Source organism: Carcharodon carcharias, chromosome 10, assembly GCF_017639515.1.
Source record: "Carcharodon carcharias isolate sCarCar2 chromosome 10, sCarCar2.pri, whole genome shotgun sequence".
NCBI classification, from domain to species: domain Eukaryota; kingdom Metazoa; phylum Chordata; class Chondrichthyes; order Lamniformes; family Lamnidae; genus Carcharodon; species Carcharodon carcharias.
The window spans coordinates 50163817-50184068 of NC_054476.1; the positions used below are offsets into that span (position 1 = coordinate 50163817).

The following is a 20252-nucleotide window of genomic DNA, read 5'->3' on the forward strand; positions in this document are numbered from 1 at the left end:
ATCAGTCAATGACTTTCCAGGCGAACTCAACAAATACCCGAGAGTACTGTATTCCAGCATGTACAGCATCTTAGGAGCCACTTATATTCATTTCCAGCTTTGGACTGCAAAAAAGCTGCTGTCTTCCTTTTTAAGCAGTTGGTCCTCTTTTCAAAATCGAAACCAAAACCCACTTTTAAAACAGTCTTCCAGGCATGTTTTTTTTTTAAATGAGTATAAAGGAAAGATCATTCTTTCCCCAATATAACTGTGGGATATTTTAAAGCAGGCTTGTGGGGGCTGTGTTGTGTGTGTATGTCTAGTTTAATTAAACTGCAAACAGTCAGACTTCAAGGTTTGAATCATCAAAAGGGGTTAGGTGTAAAACAGGTATTTGACATGGAGATGGTTGGGCTAGGATAGTCTCAGCAGTGTGAATGGAATTTGCATTTTTAGGTGAGTTGAGAGATTGCTTGATTTTCAAAGGGACATGATAAGATGTTTACAACTGGCAAGATAAATATGGCAACGTTATTAAGTTTATTTTTCCCAGAAGTGCTGGCCATCATGACAACATGAAAGACTTTTATCTTCTCGGAAAAGTAACTTCCAAAGCAAGGGCTAAACAATTGGATTCACAGATCAAACAGGAGAAAGTATATTTAAAGAAAGATGGAAAGCTGTATGGGGTGTGGCCATGTAATATCTTGAAAGGTGCACTGTGTGGAAAAAGCCACCCTGGAGAAGCCTGCTGTTCCAGTAACCAAGGTTGTGTTAAAAGCCTTTGGAGTTCCATTGTCGAGTGAGAGGGAGAGAGAAGCTGTGAAATACCTCCCTATAGCAACAGTGGGTGCTTGTGGTAATATTGCTGGATGTTTATACATTAAGAATCTAGTTGTACTGTTGCCTGAAAGGGATGTGTAGTCAGGAGTCAAGTTAAGTAGTAATCTTGTGAGAACTTTTATAAAACTAAATGTAACAGTAGTCTTGTGTGTTTAAGTTTTATTTTCTTTGGTTAATAAATGCTTTAATTTAATCTTTAAAATCTCAAAAGGTGGCAGTGGACTCATTACTTTCTGACTTCAGTACACAAACATTCTCATACTAGATACAAATTGCAAAAGTGTTATGATAGCACGGCCAAGTTTCCTTTTGGGATTTGGTCAGCCTGGCAAACACCACGTGCCATAACATAACAAGAGACATTAAAACCATGTGATTCCACCTTTGTACATGGCTCACCTGGATCAAGGGGTTTACAGTTTTTTTCAACTGCTTAATTACCCTTTCTTGTAAAAGGATTCTCTTTTCAGGAATAATAATGAGTCCCGCATTAACCCTTTAAGGGGTTGTGTTTTAAAACACAAATTCTTCCATAATACTTCCATAGTCCTTGAAGATGAACCATTTTCTGTGATTATGATGTTCATGACACTTACTGCCTTGAGGAAATGAAATGCCAAATTTATAAGCATTTCATTACAAAATGTAATGAAACAAACAAAAATACTAAAAAAAACTGTAAAATACACCCACACTCTCATTCATTCACATTTTATACAAAGCTAATACAGTTACTCTCTGTATCATTTTGACTTTTATCAAATTTAAGGCAAAGTTAAATTTTAGACAAAGAGTCAGCAATTACATTGTTTTTTTCCCCGCAATGTGGACAATCTTTAAGTGATAAGGCTGTAATGATAAACTCCATCGAAACAGTGTGGCATTCTGGTTTTTAAATTTGTTCACAAACGCTATGAATTTATGATCAATATATACCAGTATCCACGGCAAACATACACGTCAAAATGTTTAACAGCTAATAGCAAGCCCAGGGTTTCCTTCTCTACTGTATAGTAGCTTTTTATGGTGTCGATTCAGCTTTTTGGAAGTGTCCCACTGGCCATTCTATGCCCAATTCAACTTCTTGTAACAGGACTGCACCTACCCCAGGACACTAACATCAATTGTGGCTTTGAAAAGTTTAGTGAAGTTTGGAGCAGTCATTACTGGTTCATTGATCAAAACTGCTTTCAACATTGCAAAAGATATTTGGCACTCTCCTGTCCACACTACCTTGGCTTTCTATTGTAGCAAGTCCGCCAGTGGAGCAGCTATAGTACTGAAATTTGGTACAAATTTTCAGTAAAACCCACACATCCCCAAAAATTTTCATGATCTCCTGCTTAGTTTCATAGGCAGGGAACTCCACCAATCCCTGTACTTTCACTGTTCTTGGCAACACTTGGCCTTGCCCTACAACATGCCCTAGATAAGTTACTCGCGCTTTTGCGAATTCACTTTTGGCAAGGTTTATGACCAAATCAGCTGACTGTAATTTTTTAAACAGGGCTTCTGGCTGTTTCAGGTGGTGTTTCCAAGTGTCACTATATATCAGCACATCAAGGTAAATCACGCAGTTAGGAACATCGGCCACCACTTAGTTCATTAGCCTCTGAAAAGTTGTCGGGGCATTTTTTAGCCCGAATGACATCTCTCAGCATTGGAAAAGACCATTTGGCATGACAAAGTCTGATATTTCTTTAGCTCAGGGTGTTAAAGAAACTTATCAGTATCCCTTAAACAGATCTTTTTTGGTAAGAAATATAGCACTGTCAACTCTGTCAATACATTCTTTCAAGTGAGGAATTGGGTAGGAATCTGCTTTTGTTACTGCACTGATCTTTCTGCAGTCTGCACAGAATCTGGTTGAACCATCTTGTTTAGACATAAAAACAACAGGGGATCTTTAGCTGCTTTGGCTGGGTTCAGTGAGGTGATTTTCCAACATGTACCAGGTCTCTGCTTTCACCTGAGTCTTTCTCTGGCCCAAAACAATAAGGATGCTGTTTTATTGGAGGGGATTCTCCCACATCCATAACATATATGGCTAAGGTTGTACACCCTGGTTTGTCCCTACAAATCCCTTTAAATTCCATAAGTAACCTCTCACTTGTCCTGCTCTACGTATGAAAATATGGTATCTAGCTATCCTAATATTTCAGTGTTAGCTAACCAGATAATAAGAGTTCAATTTGTGAACTAAGTCTTCTTCTGCCCCACTCACACTGTCTCTTCTGTATTCCGCTGTGCTTACTACTTGACATACCTGCTCCTTCTTATCCTCCTCCCTATGATGATATTGTTTAAACAAATTGATATGACACAGCTGATTTTTTTTCTTATGGTCTGGGGTGTCTATCAAATAATTTACTTTACCAACCCTCCTAATTACCTTGTATGGACCACTGAATCGTGCTTTCAGAGATTCCCCCTGTAAAGGCAATAACACTAACGCTTCATCCCCTGGTTGTAATGTTCGGGTCACAGCTTGCTTATCTGCCTATTCCTCCACCTTCGCTTGAGAAACTTTATGATGTTCTTGAGCCACTTTGCAGGTTCTTGTGATCCATTCCTGGAATTTTTTAAAAATTAATTTACGGAATGTGGGTTTCACTGGCTGGGGCGGCATTTATTGCCCAGCCCTAATTGCCCTTGAGAAGGTGGTGGTGAGCTGCCTTCTTGAACCGCTGCAGTCCATGTAGTGTAGGTACACACACAGTGCTGTTTGGAAGGGAGTTCCAGGACTTTGACCCAGCGACAGTGAAGGAACGGCAATATATTTCCAAGTCAGGATGGAGAATGACTTGGAGCGGAACTTCTGGGTGGTGGTGTTCCCATCTATCTGCTGCCCTTGTCCTTCGAGATGGTAGTAGTTGTGGGCTTGGAAAGTACTAAGGGCACATAACCAGAGGGACACATACTCTTAACAGAGGATTCATCCCTCTTTCCTAAAAACGTTTCTTTGATTAATTTCTTGTCCATAAATTAATTCAAAAGGTCTAAAGCCAGTCAATTCATTTGGTGAATCTTGGGTAGCAAATAAAAGAAAATCCAGTCCTTTGCCCAAATCATGGGGATGTTCATGACAATATGTTTTAATCACTGTTTTGAGAGTTTGATGGTACCTCTCTAAAGCTGCCTGTGTCTGAGGATGATATGTTATGGGCTTTAACTGCTTTATACCCAAACTACTCATTATGTTTTGAAAAATTTTAGACATAAAATTGAAACTTTGATTTGACTGAATCTCTACCTGTAAAAATTTAGGTTAACTTCTCTGCTACTACTTTAGCTGTAATTGTTCTTAAAGGAATGGCCTCTGGAAATCAAGTTGTCATATCCATAATAGTAAGGATATACTGGTGTTGTGCTTTTGTTTTTACTAGCGGTCCCACAAAGTCTACTAACACCCTACTAAATGCTTCCTCAAAAACTGGTATGGGAACTAAGGATGCTGGTTTGACAGCATGTTGTGGTTTTCCCACCATCTAGCACATGTGGCACGTTTTACAAAACTGCACAATGTCCTTCTGAAGACCTGGCCAACAAAACTGCCGCTTTATCCGCTCCTGAGTCTTCCATATCCCTACATCTCTTTACGATATTCGGGTGGTGTCACTACCTGATGAACAACCTTCCACTCCTCACCTGCAGGTCTATGAGGTGTCCCCTTCCTCATTAGTATCCCATTTTTAATATAACAATATTCTGGAACTTACTCAGCTTCAGTTTGGGCCGTTTGTGCTATCTTAATTAACTCCGGATCGGCTTTTTGAGCCTAGCTAGAGAAGACTTATTAAACATCCCTTTTGGATTTTCTAAGTCTTTAAAGAAAGTTTCAGCCAGCCAAATATCTGTCAGCGTTATCACTCTGACTCCTGATGATGGACTATGCTTAGCCATTGCTTGGTCATCACACACGAAGAAAAAATTCCGGGAACTTTTTCCTGTAACTGCTCCGCCTCTTTAACTTCACCAAGGCTTTCGGTAATAATGGGAGAAGCTACTACCTTCACTCCAGCTAAATAATTTCCCAAGAGTAAAATCAACTCCATCTATGGGTAACTTCTGAACAAACCCTATCGTCACTGTCCCAGATGTTAGGTCATGCTCCAGTCCAAGGGTACGGGTATATACTCCCCAGGCAATACCATTTATTCAAACTTTGGCTTTTAATGCGCTTCCTGGGGGAAAATTTTTAGTTTTGCCTAGCATAGGTTTTTGATTGGCTCTGGTATCTCAGAATATAATTATAGGTTTAGCTGTCACATTTGAGGTATAAAAGGTTACTTTTCCCCTCAAAAAATTCTTCATAACTTTCATGCATTTCATTCACCGCTCCTGAATTCACACCACTGTTCACATTCAGTTTCACAGCTGCAGTTAACTCTACAACTTATTCTGTTGTATTTTCAGTTAGGGCTCTTTTTCCTGCCCTTATGTAACCCAATAGGTGCCACAGATTTCCCACACAATTCCAGGAACGTGCACGAACATGCCCCACTTTATTACAATGGAAAAACACACTGGCCTTTGAATATCACTTCCACCCTCAACACCTTCCTTTTCGGTCTGAAATGGAATTCCCAGCTTCTCTTCTCTGGTACTTGCCTTCCTTTCACCTTCCCACCTTCTATCCTTCTCGGGTTTGTGCGGGTGATAAAAAAAAGTTTAGATTTATGAACCAGCTTATAATTGTCGACCATCTCCAATGCCTGCCCAGCTGCTGCAACCCTCTGGTCTTTAACCATGGGTTTGAGGGAAGTGAATTTTTTAATTCTTCCAGGAGAATTATTTCCCTAGGAGCCTCATACAATGTTTCTACCTTTAATACCCGTACCAATGGTCAAAATTACTTTGCTTTACCCCCTCAAATTCAACATAGGTCTGCCCAGGCTGTTATCTTACTTTTCAAAATTTCTGCCTGTACGCCTCAGGGACTAACTCATAGGCACTAAGAATAGTCTTTTTTTACAGCATCATAATCCACAGAAAGCTCTTCTGAAAGTGAAGCATAAACCCTCATGAGCTCCAACCACCAACGTATTCTGTAGGAGCAATGTCCAGACTTCTTTTAGCAACGTCATTTGCTTAGTTACCTTCTCAAACAAAATAAAGAATACTTCTACATCCCTTTTCTTAAACTTTGGGAGGGCTTGCACAAATTTAAACATCTCCCCTCTGGGCTTTGGGTTGGAAGTGGTTTTTCATCATCAGAACCTTCCTCAGAATCTGAGGCCTTTTTTTTAAAATTCCAGCCTTTTAAGCTGGTATTCCCTTTCTCATTCCTTCTCTCTTTCCTCCCTTGCTAACTTCTTTCTCTGTAGGATAAGTTTTCACATTTCCAATTCCCTTTACCTTTCCTTTTCCGTTTCTTTTAACTCTAGCCTTTTCAATCCCAAATCTTTCTTTTTCTACTTCAAGTTTTCTCATCTCTCTTTTCTTTTCTTTCTCTTTTGCCTCCAATTCAAGTTTTCTCAGTTCCTTATCATGTTCAAGCTGTTTCATTTGCACCTGAATCTTAGCCAATTCAATTGATTCACACTCTGGGAAATGTGGTCTCCTTTGTATCTCTTCCAGTTTCAAATGCAGCAAAATTACTTCAACAATATCTGCTTTCCTCACCCCCTACGGTTAATTCCAACTACCATTTAACCACCAATTCCATTTGCTCAGCACCGGTAACTTTTTGTAAACCAGTCAGGGTTAACCTTCCATCTCTAGAAAAGTCTTAGCAACCTCCAAAGCCATTTTGGTGTACTAACATATAAGAAATCTGGACTCTCTGCCCTTTTATCCTTTTTCTGATCATTATTATTCTGCATTCAATCACCTGCTGTCCATGTTTCAAATCTATCAAGAGCCCCCAATCTGTGTTACGACCGGGATGGGAGAAGTGTGCAGTTGATCTAGCTCCACTACTCCACATATCATACCATTAGCTTAAATGTTTAATTCACTCACCAAAATGGCCAATTATTTACCTTCACTAATGTTATCCAGAATAAAAGTGAGTTTAACCAGTCTTCTTTCAATAAAAAACAAACTTATTAGTTTATTATGAAGCCAGTCTTGTCAAATAGAAAGGCAAAGCTTGTTAACATACAGCATGGAAAATGAAATAAGCACGCATGCGTGCACACACACGCACATACACACACACACACAGAGAAATAGGAATATTTAGACAATTTGGAGGAATTCAGCCAAAGGTTGAAAGTCAATGGTTCAAAGACAAAGGACAGACAGTGGAGTTCTTGAAATGGCATTCAAGTTATACGGCTGGTCTCTCAGCACTGCTCCGTGTAACAATCAGTGACTCTGGCACTGCTTTCCAGGTGGACTCGAGGAAAACTCGAGGGTACTATATTTCAGTATGCAGAGAATCTTAGGAGCTGCTTATATTCACTTCCAGCTGTGGACTGAAAAAAGGCTGCTGTCTTCCTTCTCAAGCAGTTTGTCCTTCTCTTCTCAAAACCAAAACATATTTTTAAAACACAGTTTTCCAGGTATGGTTTTAATAGTTTCTGGAAAAAAACCCACCTGGCCCTCTTTGTACATAGTTCACCAGGGTCAAGAGGTTTACAGTTTTTTTCAGCTGCTAAATTACCCTTTCTTGTAAAAGGATGCTCTTTCTAGGAATAGCAATCAGAGTCCTGCATTAATCCTGTAAGGGACACTGTCTTTTAAAACACAAATTCTTTCAGAATGTTCTTAGTGCTTGAAGGTGAACCATTTTCTGTGATTAAAGTGTTCATGGCAAATAAGAGAAAAACTGAAACAGGCAAAGAAAAAGAAACAAAATGGGGTTACAGTCTGAAACTGATTAACTCAATATTGAATCTGCAAGGCTGTAAAGTGCCCAATCAAAAGATGAGGTGCCGTTCCCCAAACTTCTGGTGAGCTTATCTGGAACAGTGCAGCAGGCCAAGGACAGGGACGTCAGTGCGAGAGGACAATGAAGAATTAAAATGACAGCTAGTGGAAGCTTGGCGCTCATGCTTGCGAACTGAATGGATGCTTTCCGCAAAGCAGTCACCCAATCCACATTTGGTCGCCCCAGTGTAGATGACACCGCAATGTGAGATGCAAATACAGTATACTAAATTGAATGAAGTACAAGCAAATCGCTGCTTCACTTGGAAGGAAGGTTTTGGGCCTTGGATGGTAAGGAGAGAGGAGGTCAAAGGGGAGGTGTTACATCTCATGCACTTCCATAGAAAGGCGCTGTTAGAAAGCAACAGGATATTGGGGTGATTGAGCAGTGGACCAGAATATCAAGGATGGAACTGTCCCTTCAGAATGCTGAAAGGGGAGGGGAGGGGAAGATGTGTTTGGCAGTGGATTCATGCTGTAGGTGGTGGAAATTGCAGAAAATGATCTGTTGAGTACCGGTGGGGTGGAAGGTAAGGCAAGGGGAACCCTGTCGTGGTTCTGGAAGGAAGGGGAAGGGGTGAGAGCAGAAGTGTGGGGAACATGGCAGACACTGTTGAGGGCCCTGTCAATCACGTTTGTGGGGGTAATCCTCAGTTGAGGAAAAAGGATGACATTTCAAAAGCGTTGGTGTGGAAGGTTGCATCATTGGAACAGATGTGATAGAAAGCGAGGAACAGGAAGAATGAAATGGAATCGTTATAGGGTGTAGCGTGAAGAAATGTAGTTGAGGTAGCTATGGGAGTCAGTGGGCTTATAATGAATATTAGTTGATAGCCTCTCATCAAAATTGGAGACAGAAGTCAGGAAAGGAAGAGAAGAGTTGGAGATGGACCATGTGAAATTGAGAGAAGGTGGAAATTGAAAGTAAAGTTAAAGAAGTTTTCTAAACTAGGACAGGAGCAGGACATGACACCAATATAGTCATTATGTACCAGAAAAAGTGTTAGGGGAAGTGACCTCAGTAGGAATGCATTCTGAACTGTTCTCAATTTTGGAAATAAGCTATGCCAAAGAAATATTGTTTTATGTATATTTAAATTATGAAGAACCTCTAACACAAATTAAGCATTCATCCTTTTTGCCAACTTGGAAAGATCCTAAGCCAACATCAAAAGTGTAGCATGCTTTATTAGTCCTGATGAAGGCTAAATAGATGAATAATACTATGAAAAGGAACACTCCAACAAAGCATGCCATTCATGTCCCTAGGCCATTGGAAACAATTCTAGGAAATTGAACTATCAAGTTAATAGGGTTATGAATAATTTATAACATGTGTAAAGTGCAATTACACAAACCATTTTGATAGTTGAAAATGAGATATATGCTAGCAAATTAAGTAATATTAGTATCTGTTTTCAACATTTCATAACTTAAAAATTCTAAAATGGCAACCATGAAAAACAGCTTACATATTAAATGGAGAGAATAAGAAAGGAATGCTACAGAATTCTTACATCATCAAACAAATCACAAGATCTGTAGGGAGGTCCTCTTTCTGACACAAATCCTGCAAATGCCATTCCATCAAGAACTTTTGTCAGGAAGTCATTTTCAACCAATCCACGCTGTCCCAGGAATGCTGCCTGCGGTATGAACAGATATTTCCAAATAAATATTAGTTTGCTTATGACTCAGTATCACATTTAACTAGACATTGGGCTGAATTGTCAGCACGGAGGCGGGAAACAGGAACTGGGTTTGTTTTCTGGGACGGGGAACTGATTAAATGGATGATCCCATAAATTGTCATTGAGACATGTTCCCTATACAATGAAGGGCAGCAAGTGGGTTCTTGAAGCTGGAGGACCAATCAGAGGCCTTCCAGCTTCAGAGAAGCACCCAGCTGCAATACACATTAAAAAAGTGGGAGGGTGCCTCAACAAGAAGGTGCCCTCTCAGCTGCTTTTTAAATAAATAAAAAAACAGAAAAATCAGCCAGGAGGGAATCTCTTTATAAAGTAGTCTTTGGCTGTATTCCCACCAAGGTAAGCAGGGAAGAACTGTAGGCCTGCCATGGGCCAGGAAAATCCCAGTTGGCCACCTAAATTTACCTTTAACAAGGCTCTTAACAAGCCTAATTGTCTGCTTGCCTTTTGGGGGCAGACAGCCTTCCTGGGCCCCAAACTCATCTCTCCCAAAATGGCTGGCGCCAAGAACTGACACACAGGCTGACACCAGTATTTTCACACAGTCCCCCCCACCCCCTGCCTCCGTTCCTGAATTTGGGAAGGGGAAAATCTAAAATTCAGCCCGTTGAGTTTGAATGTTAACTTAATATATGTCATCTGTCAACAGGACTGTCACTGACCTCATCTCCACTAGAGATCTTCCCCCCACAGCTTCCAACCTCAGTTTCCCAAACCCACTCAGCCCGCCTCTACCTCCTCCCCAAAATCCACAAACAGGACTGTCCCGGTAGGCCTATCGTGTCAGCCTGTTCCTGCCCCACAGAACTCATTTCTTCCTATCTTAACTCGGTTCTCTCCCCCCTTGTCCAGTCTCTTCCCAAGTACATCAGTGATTCCTCTGATGCCCTACGTCATATCAACAATTTCCAGTTCCCTGGCTCTAACCGCCTCCTCTTCACCATGGATGTCCAATCCCTCTACACCTCCATCCCCCACCAGGATGGTCTGAGGGCTCTCCACTTTTTCCTTGAAGAGAGGCCCGAACAATACCCATCCACTGCCACTCTCCTCTGTCTGGCTGAACTTGTTCTCTCACTGAACAATTTCCCCTTAAACTTGTGTCACTTCCTCCAACAAAAAGATGTGGCTATGGGTATCCGCTTGGGCCCCAGTTATGCCTGTCTCTTTATGGGGTATGTGGAACATTCCTTGTTCCAGTCTTACTCTGGCCCCCTCCCACAACTCTTTTCTCGGTCCATCGATGACTGTTTCGGTGCCACTTCGTGCTCTCGTCTGGTCCTGGAAAAATTTATCAATTTTGCTTCCAATTTCCACCCCTCCATCACCTTCACATGGTGCATCTCTGACACTTCCCTTCATTGACCTCTCTGTCTCAATTTCTGGTGATAGACTGTCCACCAATATTCATTGCAAGCCCACCGACTCCTACAGCTTCTCACACCCTGCTTCCTTTAAGGGCTCCATCCCATTCTCTCAGTTCCTTCGCCTTTGCCCTCACACCCTCCTCTCCCTCCCAGAACCATGATAAGATCCCCCTTGTCCTCACTTTTCACCCCATCAGCCTCCGCATTCAAAGGATCATCCTCCGTCACTTCAGCCAACTCCAGCATGATGCCACCAACAAACAAATCTTCCCTACACCTCATCTGTCAGCATTCCATGGGGACCTTTCCATCCAGGACACTCTGGCCCATCACCCCCAACACTTCATCCCCCTCCCACAACATCTTCCCATACAATCACAGAAGGTACGATACCTGCACCTTTACCTCCTCTTTTCTGATGCCCATTTTTCCAATAATTTATAATTTTTTTTACAAATATGTTTCTCTTTTCCCTCCTATTTTAAAATTTATTTCGATCTATTGTTTCATCTCCACCTTTTAGCCCATTTTGATTCCTTCCCCCCACCCCACCGCCAGCAGGGCCATCTGCCACTAGCTTGCCCTGCTTGCTTCCCTTAATGTCCCCATTAGCACATCCTTTAGATAATATCACCACCGTCAACACCCCTTTGTCCTTTTGTCTTTGACATCTTTGGCAGTCTCTTCTTGGCCTCCACCTTTCACTGGCCCCCTATCGAGCTCCACCTGTCCCACCCCCTCTATCAGCTTATATTTCATCTCATTTCTATATGTCTTAGTTCTGATGAAGGGTCATACAGACTCAAAACCTCAAGTGTTTCTCTCTCCGCAGATGCTGTCAGACCTGCTGAGTTTTTCCAGGTATTTCTGTTTTTGTCCAATATCTCTCACTGTTTCAATTCTGTTACTTGCCATGTTGCGTATTTATACTATGTGAGAATATAAATTGTTTTAGATTACTACATACTGGCATGATATACCCATACCTATCAGTATGTATCGCCTTCAAAATTCACTAAGTGGGGATTTAAGCATTTAATTTACAAGTATCACGGCCACAAATATATTTACTACCTCAGAATTTCAGAGCTACTAGGGATTTTTAAGCTCCCTGAGATGCTACAAATACACACTTAATTTTATTGCTGGTCACAGCAGGGGAAACTGTGGCATTGTGGTAATATCACTGGTCTGGTAATCCAGAGGCCAAGGCTAACGCTCTGGAGTCATGGGATTCAAATCCCACCATGGCAACTGGTGGAATTTATATTTAATAAATAAAATCTGGAATTGAACGCTAATCTCAGTGACTGGAAATCTGCCATCTTTTACCTGTATTTATTCAGAATCACATGGCCTTCACATTCTTCCAGAAGAGAGATTCAAAAATGTTTCATTTTTAAAAAGTCATTATTGTACACCGTATAAGTTCTGCAATTTGCTTATAATTGAGTGATCAAGTGAGTACATTTGGGATAGAATGACTTAAAACATGTTCACTGTCACTGGAGATAGTACTTATGCTAAGACACATTGCTAAATTGGGGCAAACACTTAAAATAAAACAAATATGAGTGACACTATCAGAACATTTAAAATCAAATGAGAATGAGACATGTAGCATGGTGAAGCAACATGTTGGTTCTGTGATGTGTGTCACAAACAGGTCGGACATATCCTGTAAATATCAGCATGGTGGGAGATTTTTCTTTTTGAAATGCATCTATTTAGCTTTCCCCCATGCCAGAAACACATCCCAAATTGCTGCACAGCGTCCTTAGTACAATAGCTCTTTCCTGTCTACCCCAATGAGTTTCTTGTCTCCAGGTCCAATCCTGACCTTACTCTCACTTAACAGAATTTGATTGAACTAACAAATGCACGAGTGTTATTGCATTCAACTAAAGCTCAAATCAAAACACATAATCCAGCAATTTAGTGGGAAATTATTTTCCTCCAAATTGTCAAGAACAGGGTCTTTTTTTTCCAACTTGCTTAACAAAAATGTTCTCACATTAATTAATGACCTAGCTGTTGAAATCTGGTGAGAGCAGAAAGTACAAAATATGGTTTTGATGCAATTTTCACCATGTTGAAACTAGTAAAGAAAACCAAATTGCACTTATCAGACACTTATCATTCTAGATCATATAACTTGATATGAATGTGAGACTTCATAAGATTGTTATGTTTTAAACTGTCTCCTTTAATTCAAGATAAAAAGAAGTAGTGTGGAAAGGGGAACAGGATCTCATGTGAGATCTGCCTAGAGACAAGTCCATGTCATATTGTTACCGATGTCAAAAACTATTGAAAGTAAGGTGCAAGCTTTAACACCTGGATGCAGAGGGGGAGACAGCTAGTCTTACTGCTGCCCAGGCTCTCAGACTCCCAGGGTTAGTCAGACTGAGAGTTTAAGGGAAGATGACCCAGAACAGGTGCTGCTATGTTAGGCAGAAAAAAAATACTGCTTTTGGATTAACCACCAAGCGAAGTGCTGGTGAGGATGGAACCCATGCTTGAGGAAACAAAGATTGTGAATAGTTAAAGACCACAGAATCACTAGAGAGTATCTTGCAACAGCAAATCTATTTGATTATGGTCAAAGGGTTAAGCAAAGGAGATTTTGTTTAAAAGGAGATTCACCCTGGTGAAGCATTCACCCTGGTTAAGGCCAGGGGGAGATTTGGACTTTCAGTACAAGAATATATCTCTGCTTTTATACATTACACCACGTTCTCCACAGTGTGGAGTTTTCGGTTGTGTTAAAAGTCACTGGGGAATACCTTTTCTGCATCTTAGTATTAGTTGCCTACTAAAGTTTAGTCTATGTTGATGTTAGTGTCTTTGTTGAGTAAAAGTCTTAAAACGTGGAATCTTACTGTGTGATCCTTTGAGTCAGTCACTAGGAAATTCATATCTCTTTTTAAAAGTTACTGGTCTCTGTGGGGATTGTAACAAACTTAAAAAGTACTTCCCTACTTTTTCAATTTAGTGTAAATCTTTCGAGTACTAATTAAGGTACTGAAATGGTGCCAAAAACAAGCTTCACTGAGATAGCCATCTTGAGTTGAAAACTGACCATTTCTGTAATGGACCATTCTCACTCAAATTCATGTTCTCAAATGTCAACCAAAGACTGATCTGTAAATGGGTTTAGAAACATGCAAGAATTATTTGCATTGTTTAGCCTGACTTTTCATTAGGTCACAAACTGGTTATGGGTCAGAAATGCCATTCAGTCCATCTAGAAAGATTCCAAAGATCCTCTCACTGTAGTTTTTATCTTTATTCTTTGATGCAGTGTGGGCATCGTTGGCAAGGCCAGCATTTGGACTGAGCCCTTGGACTGAGTGGTTTGCTAGGCCATTTTGGAGGGCAGTTAAGAGTCAACCACATCGCTATGGGTCTGGAGTCACACGTAGGTTAAGGATGGCAGATTTCCTCCACTAAAGGACACTAGTGAGCCAGATGGGGTTTTACAACAGTGATAGTTATCATGGTCACCATGATATTCCAGATTTTAGTAATTGAATTTGAACTCCATCCGTTGCCATATTGGGATCTGAAGCAGTGTCCCCAGAGCATTAGCCTGGGCCTCTGGACCACTGACTCCTCTTATTAATTCTTCCCTCAGTATTTAATTACTTTAATTATTCAATTATTTAAATTATTCTGAGTTTTCAATTTTAGTACTCTATCTGTAAGTCTATTCCAATTGTTGATCACACGTGCCGAAGAATTTATTGACAAGTCTTAAAGTTACATTTTACAAGTTTGAATCCAAATCCATAAGTCTTGCCCTTGCAATCTAATTAAATTTCTGGATCTGCCTTTTCAATTTCCTTAACTATCTCATATAGTCTATAAGATGACTGCTCAGGCACTTGTTTTTCAGGCTGCAAAGTCAGTTTCTCCAGTTTTTTTCTGACAATATATCTTTTCAATATCACATTTTTCTGAAATCATTCTGTAATTTGAACTGCCCTCTCCAATTCCACTGCCTCACCTACATTGGCATAATCTGCAAATTTAACTGCTTTGCATTATGTTCCTAAATCCAGGTCATTACTATAAATTAGAGCCAGTTGTGGGCCTAACACAACCCTGGGGCTCTCCACTCAGTGCTTCCCTCCCAATCCCAACATAACTACTTTAATGGGTACTCTTTGTTTTTCTACCCTTCAGTCAATTTCTTATCCATATCCTGAATCTCCACAGCTTTGAATTTAAGACTTTTATGTGGAACTCTATAAAATGTCTTTTATTTGCATATATACACAAAATTATTTGGCTTTCTGAAGTCTGCTTCAGCTATCACTTTGTCAAAGAAGTCACTAAAGGCTGGCCAGACATCTTGACTGCTGTTTGTTAGGCTATAATATAGGTAATCGTGTTTGGTCCTTATGGTCACATTATTTTCCAGGGGTTGGAAGCGAATATAATAAGTCTGCAGTTGCCCTATATGTTTTACCACACTTTTGTTGAATGTTAAAACAACACAGACCTGTTTCCAATGTATCCCAAGCTATTCAATGACTTCCTCATTATGGTTGTCAGTGATTCACAAATCTCCTCAGACTCTCTTAACACTCTAGGATAAACACTTTCTATTTGCCTTGAACCCTTTTACCCTTCATAAAGCTTTCACTTCATTTATATCAACGTAGTTGATTTTACTTAAGCCATCTCTGTTTGGGAAGGGCATGATTCACCTGTTCGCTGAATACTTTCTTATTGAAAGAATGCTTTACTCTGACTGCTAAACCTTTTTCCATGTCTCTCGTTTCCCTTCTGGTCATCCTTTTGACATGTCTCTGCTTTTTCCTTTATTCATCCCAGTGAGATCCTTCCTGCAGGATTTGTGGAGATTGCTCTTCCTCTTTAAATCACTTGTAATTTCCTTTTAAATCCATTTAGCAGAATGTTTCGTTTGAGCTTGTGCTTTTTTGGTATGTATTTGACTTGCTCGCTCAGCAAAATGTCTTTACAGGTTATTTTGAGAAGTACTTCATGTCCACTTTATAAGCTTACCAAATAGCTTGTTTAAGATTGAAGCGTGAAAATTATTAAACAATTAATTAAATGACTATTAAACTATCAATGCACTAAAGAATCCTATTGCCGGCATAATTATCTGACTGGTGGCTATAATAAAAAGTTTACTGAAGAGTGTTTAATTTATTGAGGATGACAGAAGGAAAAATTGGCACCAAAATAATAAATGTCACTTCTACAATGCAAGAAAGTTAAAGACATGATAATCTTTTTGTTATGTCAAGCAAATATATTTCGCTAGTAAGAGTTAAACCATCTGTAACCACCAGACCAGTTAGCTATAATTTCAGCTCGAATAGATGCTTTGACCAGCACATCAGTGAAATAAATACTCCAGTAAGTATAACCTGTTAGTTTTACTAGTCTGACCCAGGGTGACAATTAGACCACTCAAATACACCAGCATCAAAGTTCTCCATTTAATGGAGAAGATCCAGTAGTCAGAAAATAAAGTTCCTTGTCTCTTCTTCCAGAGTTTTAACATAAATTGGGGAAATTCCACAGCCCAGGGAGACAACAGACAATTTTAACAATAAATTCAGCAATAACACATCATTCTAATACTGAGTGAACTGATGCCTTACTACTCAGCCATTTACATCTGAATGTCAGCAGTTACATGACTAAAAAAGCATTAAGCAGTGTTGGATAATTTCAAGGCTTTGTAAATGATCATTTGTAACTGACCTTGTGAAAGTGTATTACAGGTTCAGGATGGGTTCGAATCAGTTGCAAGCATGATCTATACCCTTGAAAGAGCTGTGCAAACAATCTAAGAAATACTGCCCTGACTTCCTTATCCTAGAAAGGAAAAATAAACATCATTTAAACTTTGATCAATGTGCTGTAATTAATATAATGTAATCAATAGTCATAGAAATAAGTTCACTGATACTCACCAACAATCTTAGGTTAGAAGGAGCTGTACGAGCGGGAGGAAAAGCATAATCAGCTACTTCCAGATCTGGATGAATAACCTATGAAAATATTAGTACTTTCATTTCAGAAGTCCATGACATTATTTTAACAAGCTTGGAAGCTTGTTTAACAAGCTCTATACAGCTTGGAATTTAGTGCTACATGGAGAAGAAGCTTCTAGTTAGTAATTCTGACTTGTTATACAACGGAGGCATTTAGCAATTTCCAAAGAAAGAATTTCTCATCCACTATCCATACTTCCTTAGTAAAGATCAAAGGATTTAAAAAATTCATTTAGGGGATATGGACTCTGCTGGCTAGGCCAGCATTTATTGCCCATCCCTAATCACCCTTGGGAAGGTGGTGGTGAGCTGCCTTCTTGAACTGCTGCAGTCCCTGTGGTGTAGGTATACCCACAGCGCTGTTAGGGAGTTCCAGGATTAAGAACGTCTGAATAAAAATATACATAGACATTTATCAGACTTTCAACAGTATGGTGTTAAATCTAATCACAGCTGTTCAAAATCAAAAATTATGATAATTTAACAGGATTATAAATAAAAAACGGCAAGAAATTGCCAAAAGGTTGTCAAAAGGAGAAAATGGGCAAAACACATACTACATATCTGTTAATTGTCTATTAACTTAGTGTTTAATTATATTCAGATGATGGGGATAACTGGGGATTCATTTGTGCTCCCTTATATAGGAGCAGACCACAACTATTGTGGTTGAGTTTGGAGGTGTATGTTTGTAAGGTACATCTCTGTAAATAAAGGCTTATAAAGTATATAAAAATTGGGCTCCAGTTCTATCCTTCACCTGGCTTTTAAAAAAAACTATCTACAAAAGAATAATAATTGTATACTGTACAAATATTTGGTGAAACGTAGGAAGGGTAAAATGTAACAAAGTCCCATGAAACAAAAACTGGCATTTTCATATGGCTTTTATAGTAGTTACCCATCCCAAAGGTGCTTCACAAAGTCAAAATGAATAGACCAAGGGCATGTTTAGAAAAGTGTTTATTTGAAGATTTTGAAAGTCTGTTGAGGGTTAACAAGGCAGTATTATTTGGGAATAGCTAATGTACACCCTCGAACATGGAGTTAAAGGTAGTTATATATGGTGGAGAGATTTATAAGCAAGGATGAGGATTTTGAATTAATTCACAGAATGGTACAATACAGAGGGGGTCATTTGGCCCATCAAGTTTGCACCAACTCTTGAAGCACAATCCAGTTAGTTTCACTCCCATTCCCTTTAGCCATAGCTCTGCAATTTTTTTCTCCTTAAAATATTTATCAAATTCCCTTTTAAGGGGTGCTATTGAATCAGCATCAACCTCCTTTATCAGGCAGTGCATTCCAAATTCTAACCATCTGTTATGTAAATATGTTTTTCCTTGTGTTTCCATGTTCTTATGGTTCTTTGCCAACCATCTTCAATCCGTGCCCTCTGTTTTGACTCTGCTGCCATTGAAAAGAGTTTCTCTTTATTTATTCTACCTACTTTCAAGATTTTAAATACCTCAAAAATCAAATCTCAGCCTTCTCTGCTCAAAGGAGAACAACCCTAGCTTCTGAAGTTATCCATGCTTCATTCCTGGAACCATTCTAGCAGATCTTTGGAAGACTGAAGCCATTGATTTCTGTTCCCGCTCCAAACTCCATTCACTAGCTACCAACTCCAACCCTCTCCCTGGAAACCATCTGAGATTAAACCAGTCTGTTCACGACCTTGGTGTCACATCTGATTTTGAGATTAGCTTCTGACTTCATATTCATGCCACCCCTATTTCCACCTCTGTAACATTGCATGATTTTGCCCATCTCAGCTCATCTGCTGCTGAAACCCTCATTCATTTCTTTATTACCTCTAGACTTGACTGTTACAATGCACTCCTGGCTGGTCTCCCACATTCTACCCTCTGTAAACTTGAGGTCATCCAAAACTCTGCTGCCTAGGTCTTAACTCACAGCAAGTCCCATTCCCCTATCATCCGTGTGCTCATTGTATTGGTTCCTGGTCAAGCAATATCTTGAGTTTAAAATTCTTATCCTTGTTTTCCAATCCCTCCAAGGCTTTGCCCCTCCATATCTATAATTTCATCTAGCCCCATAACCTTCTGGGATATCTGCGCTTCTCTGGACTCTTATGCATTCTCAATTATAATTGCTACACCTTCAGTTGCGGAGGCCCAAAGTTCTGGATTTCTCTCCCAGCACTTCTCTGCCTCACTTTCCTCCTTAAAACCTACCTCTTTGACCAAGCTTTTGGTCAGCTGACCTAACATCTCCTTATGTGGTTCAGTGTCATATTTTATTTTCTAGTACTCTTATGAAGCGCCTTAGGACGTTTCATCGCGGTAAAGGTGCTATATAAATATAAGTTATTGCTAACCTCATATGCACCCTCTCCAAAGCCTTTACATCCTAAGGTGTGGTGCCAGAACTGAACATAATGGCTCAAATCTTCTGGTCAGCAGCAGAATGAAAGGGCACGTTGCTGACCACATTTACTGGTCCACTTACCTTTTTACGCTGCAGCCTTTGGACCATCCTGGCTTGACTCCAGCGACAAGTAGAGTGGGGAGGACTGGAGGAAAAGTGCAACTACAGCAAAGCCATGCTCCCTTTTTGATCATAACTGAAGACATGCCCCTTAAGATGTGCTTCAGTTCATTGACTTAGAGTTTTAAATGTCCTCACTCCCGACGCTGGTCCGCCTTCCCCCAACATCCTCCCAACACTGTTCGACAATCGCCCCGCTCCAAAAACGCTTACCCCCACTCCCGCTGTCCCAAGTGTTCACCCCCACTCCCATTCCCTCAGAAAATGCTCACCCCTACTCCTGCACCACTCGACAATGCTCATTCCTCACGACAATGCTCATCTCTCTCCCCTTCTGACAGTGCTCAACTGTTGAATCTGTTCCTACATCGAACAGACTAAGGAGCCAGGGATTTTGAAAGATGAGTTGGGAAGGGGAAGTGGGGGATGGGTGAGCAGTGCTGGGGGATTTGTGGAAGCAGGGGTAAACATTGTCAGAGGGTGGGGTTAGGTGGCAAGTGGAGGTGAGGTGAGCAGTGCTATGGAGAGGTTTGGGCTGTGTCATGGAGGGGTTTCAGCTGTGTCAGGGGCTTGCAGGTGAGCTGTGTCAGGTTGCCATTGTGCTGAACTGTTTTGACACTTCAAGCTTAGAGCTGTGATGCTGAGCAAGCTTTACACTTGCTAGGAACAGTTCTAATGAAATCAGTGTAGAAACCAGGATAAGTATAGGGCAATGCCACATTTGCATAGTGACACATCCCAAGGGGACCATCAGTGAGGGCTGTCACGGAACTGTCTGGGGTATTGGAAGTTTCTAATTCTAATGTAAATGTGCTCCCTAGAACGTCTGATGCAAGTACAATCCTCAATGGCAGCAAGCTATTCACTGTTAGTGGGATCTGAAGATCTGGGCTAATGCCCCAGCTGAGGCTAAACTATTGTCTTTTTTA

The 20252-nt window shown here is 40.3% G+C and overlaps 1 protein-coding gene across 1 annotated transcript in view; it reads right to left on the reverse strand.

The window, feature by feature from the left end:
* Positions 1-20252, reverse strand: part of sbf2 (SET binding factor 2) — a 665078-nt gene that overhangs the window by 307718 nt on the left and 337108 nt on the right. Inside the window, exons 10-12 of the mRNA XM_041196757.1 lie at positions 16732-16809; positions 16520-16633; positions 9216-9344 (exon numbers count right to left, since the gene is read on the reverse strand). Of these exons, the coding sequence (XP_041052691.1) occupies positions 9216-9344; positions 16520-16633; positions 16732-16809 (321 nt within the window). The remainder of the gene's footprint in view (positions 1-9215; positions 9345-16519; positions 16634-16731; positions 16810-20252) is intronic.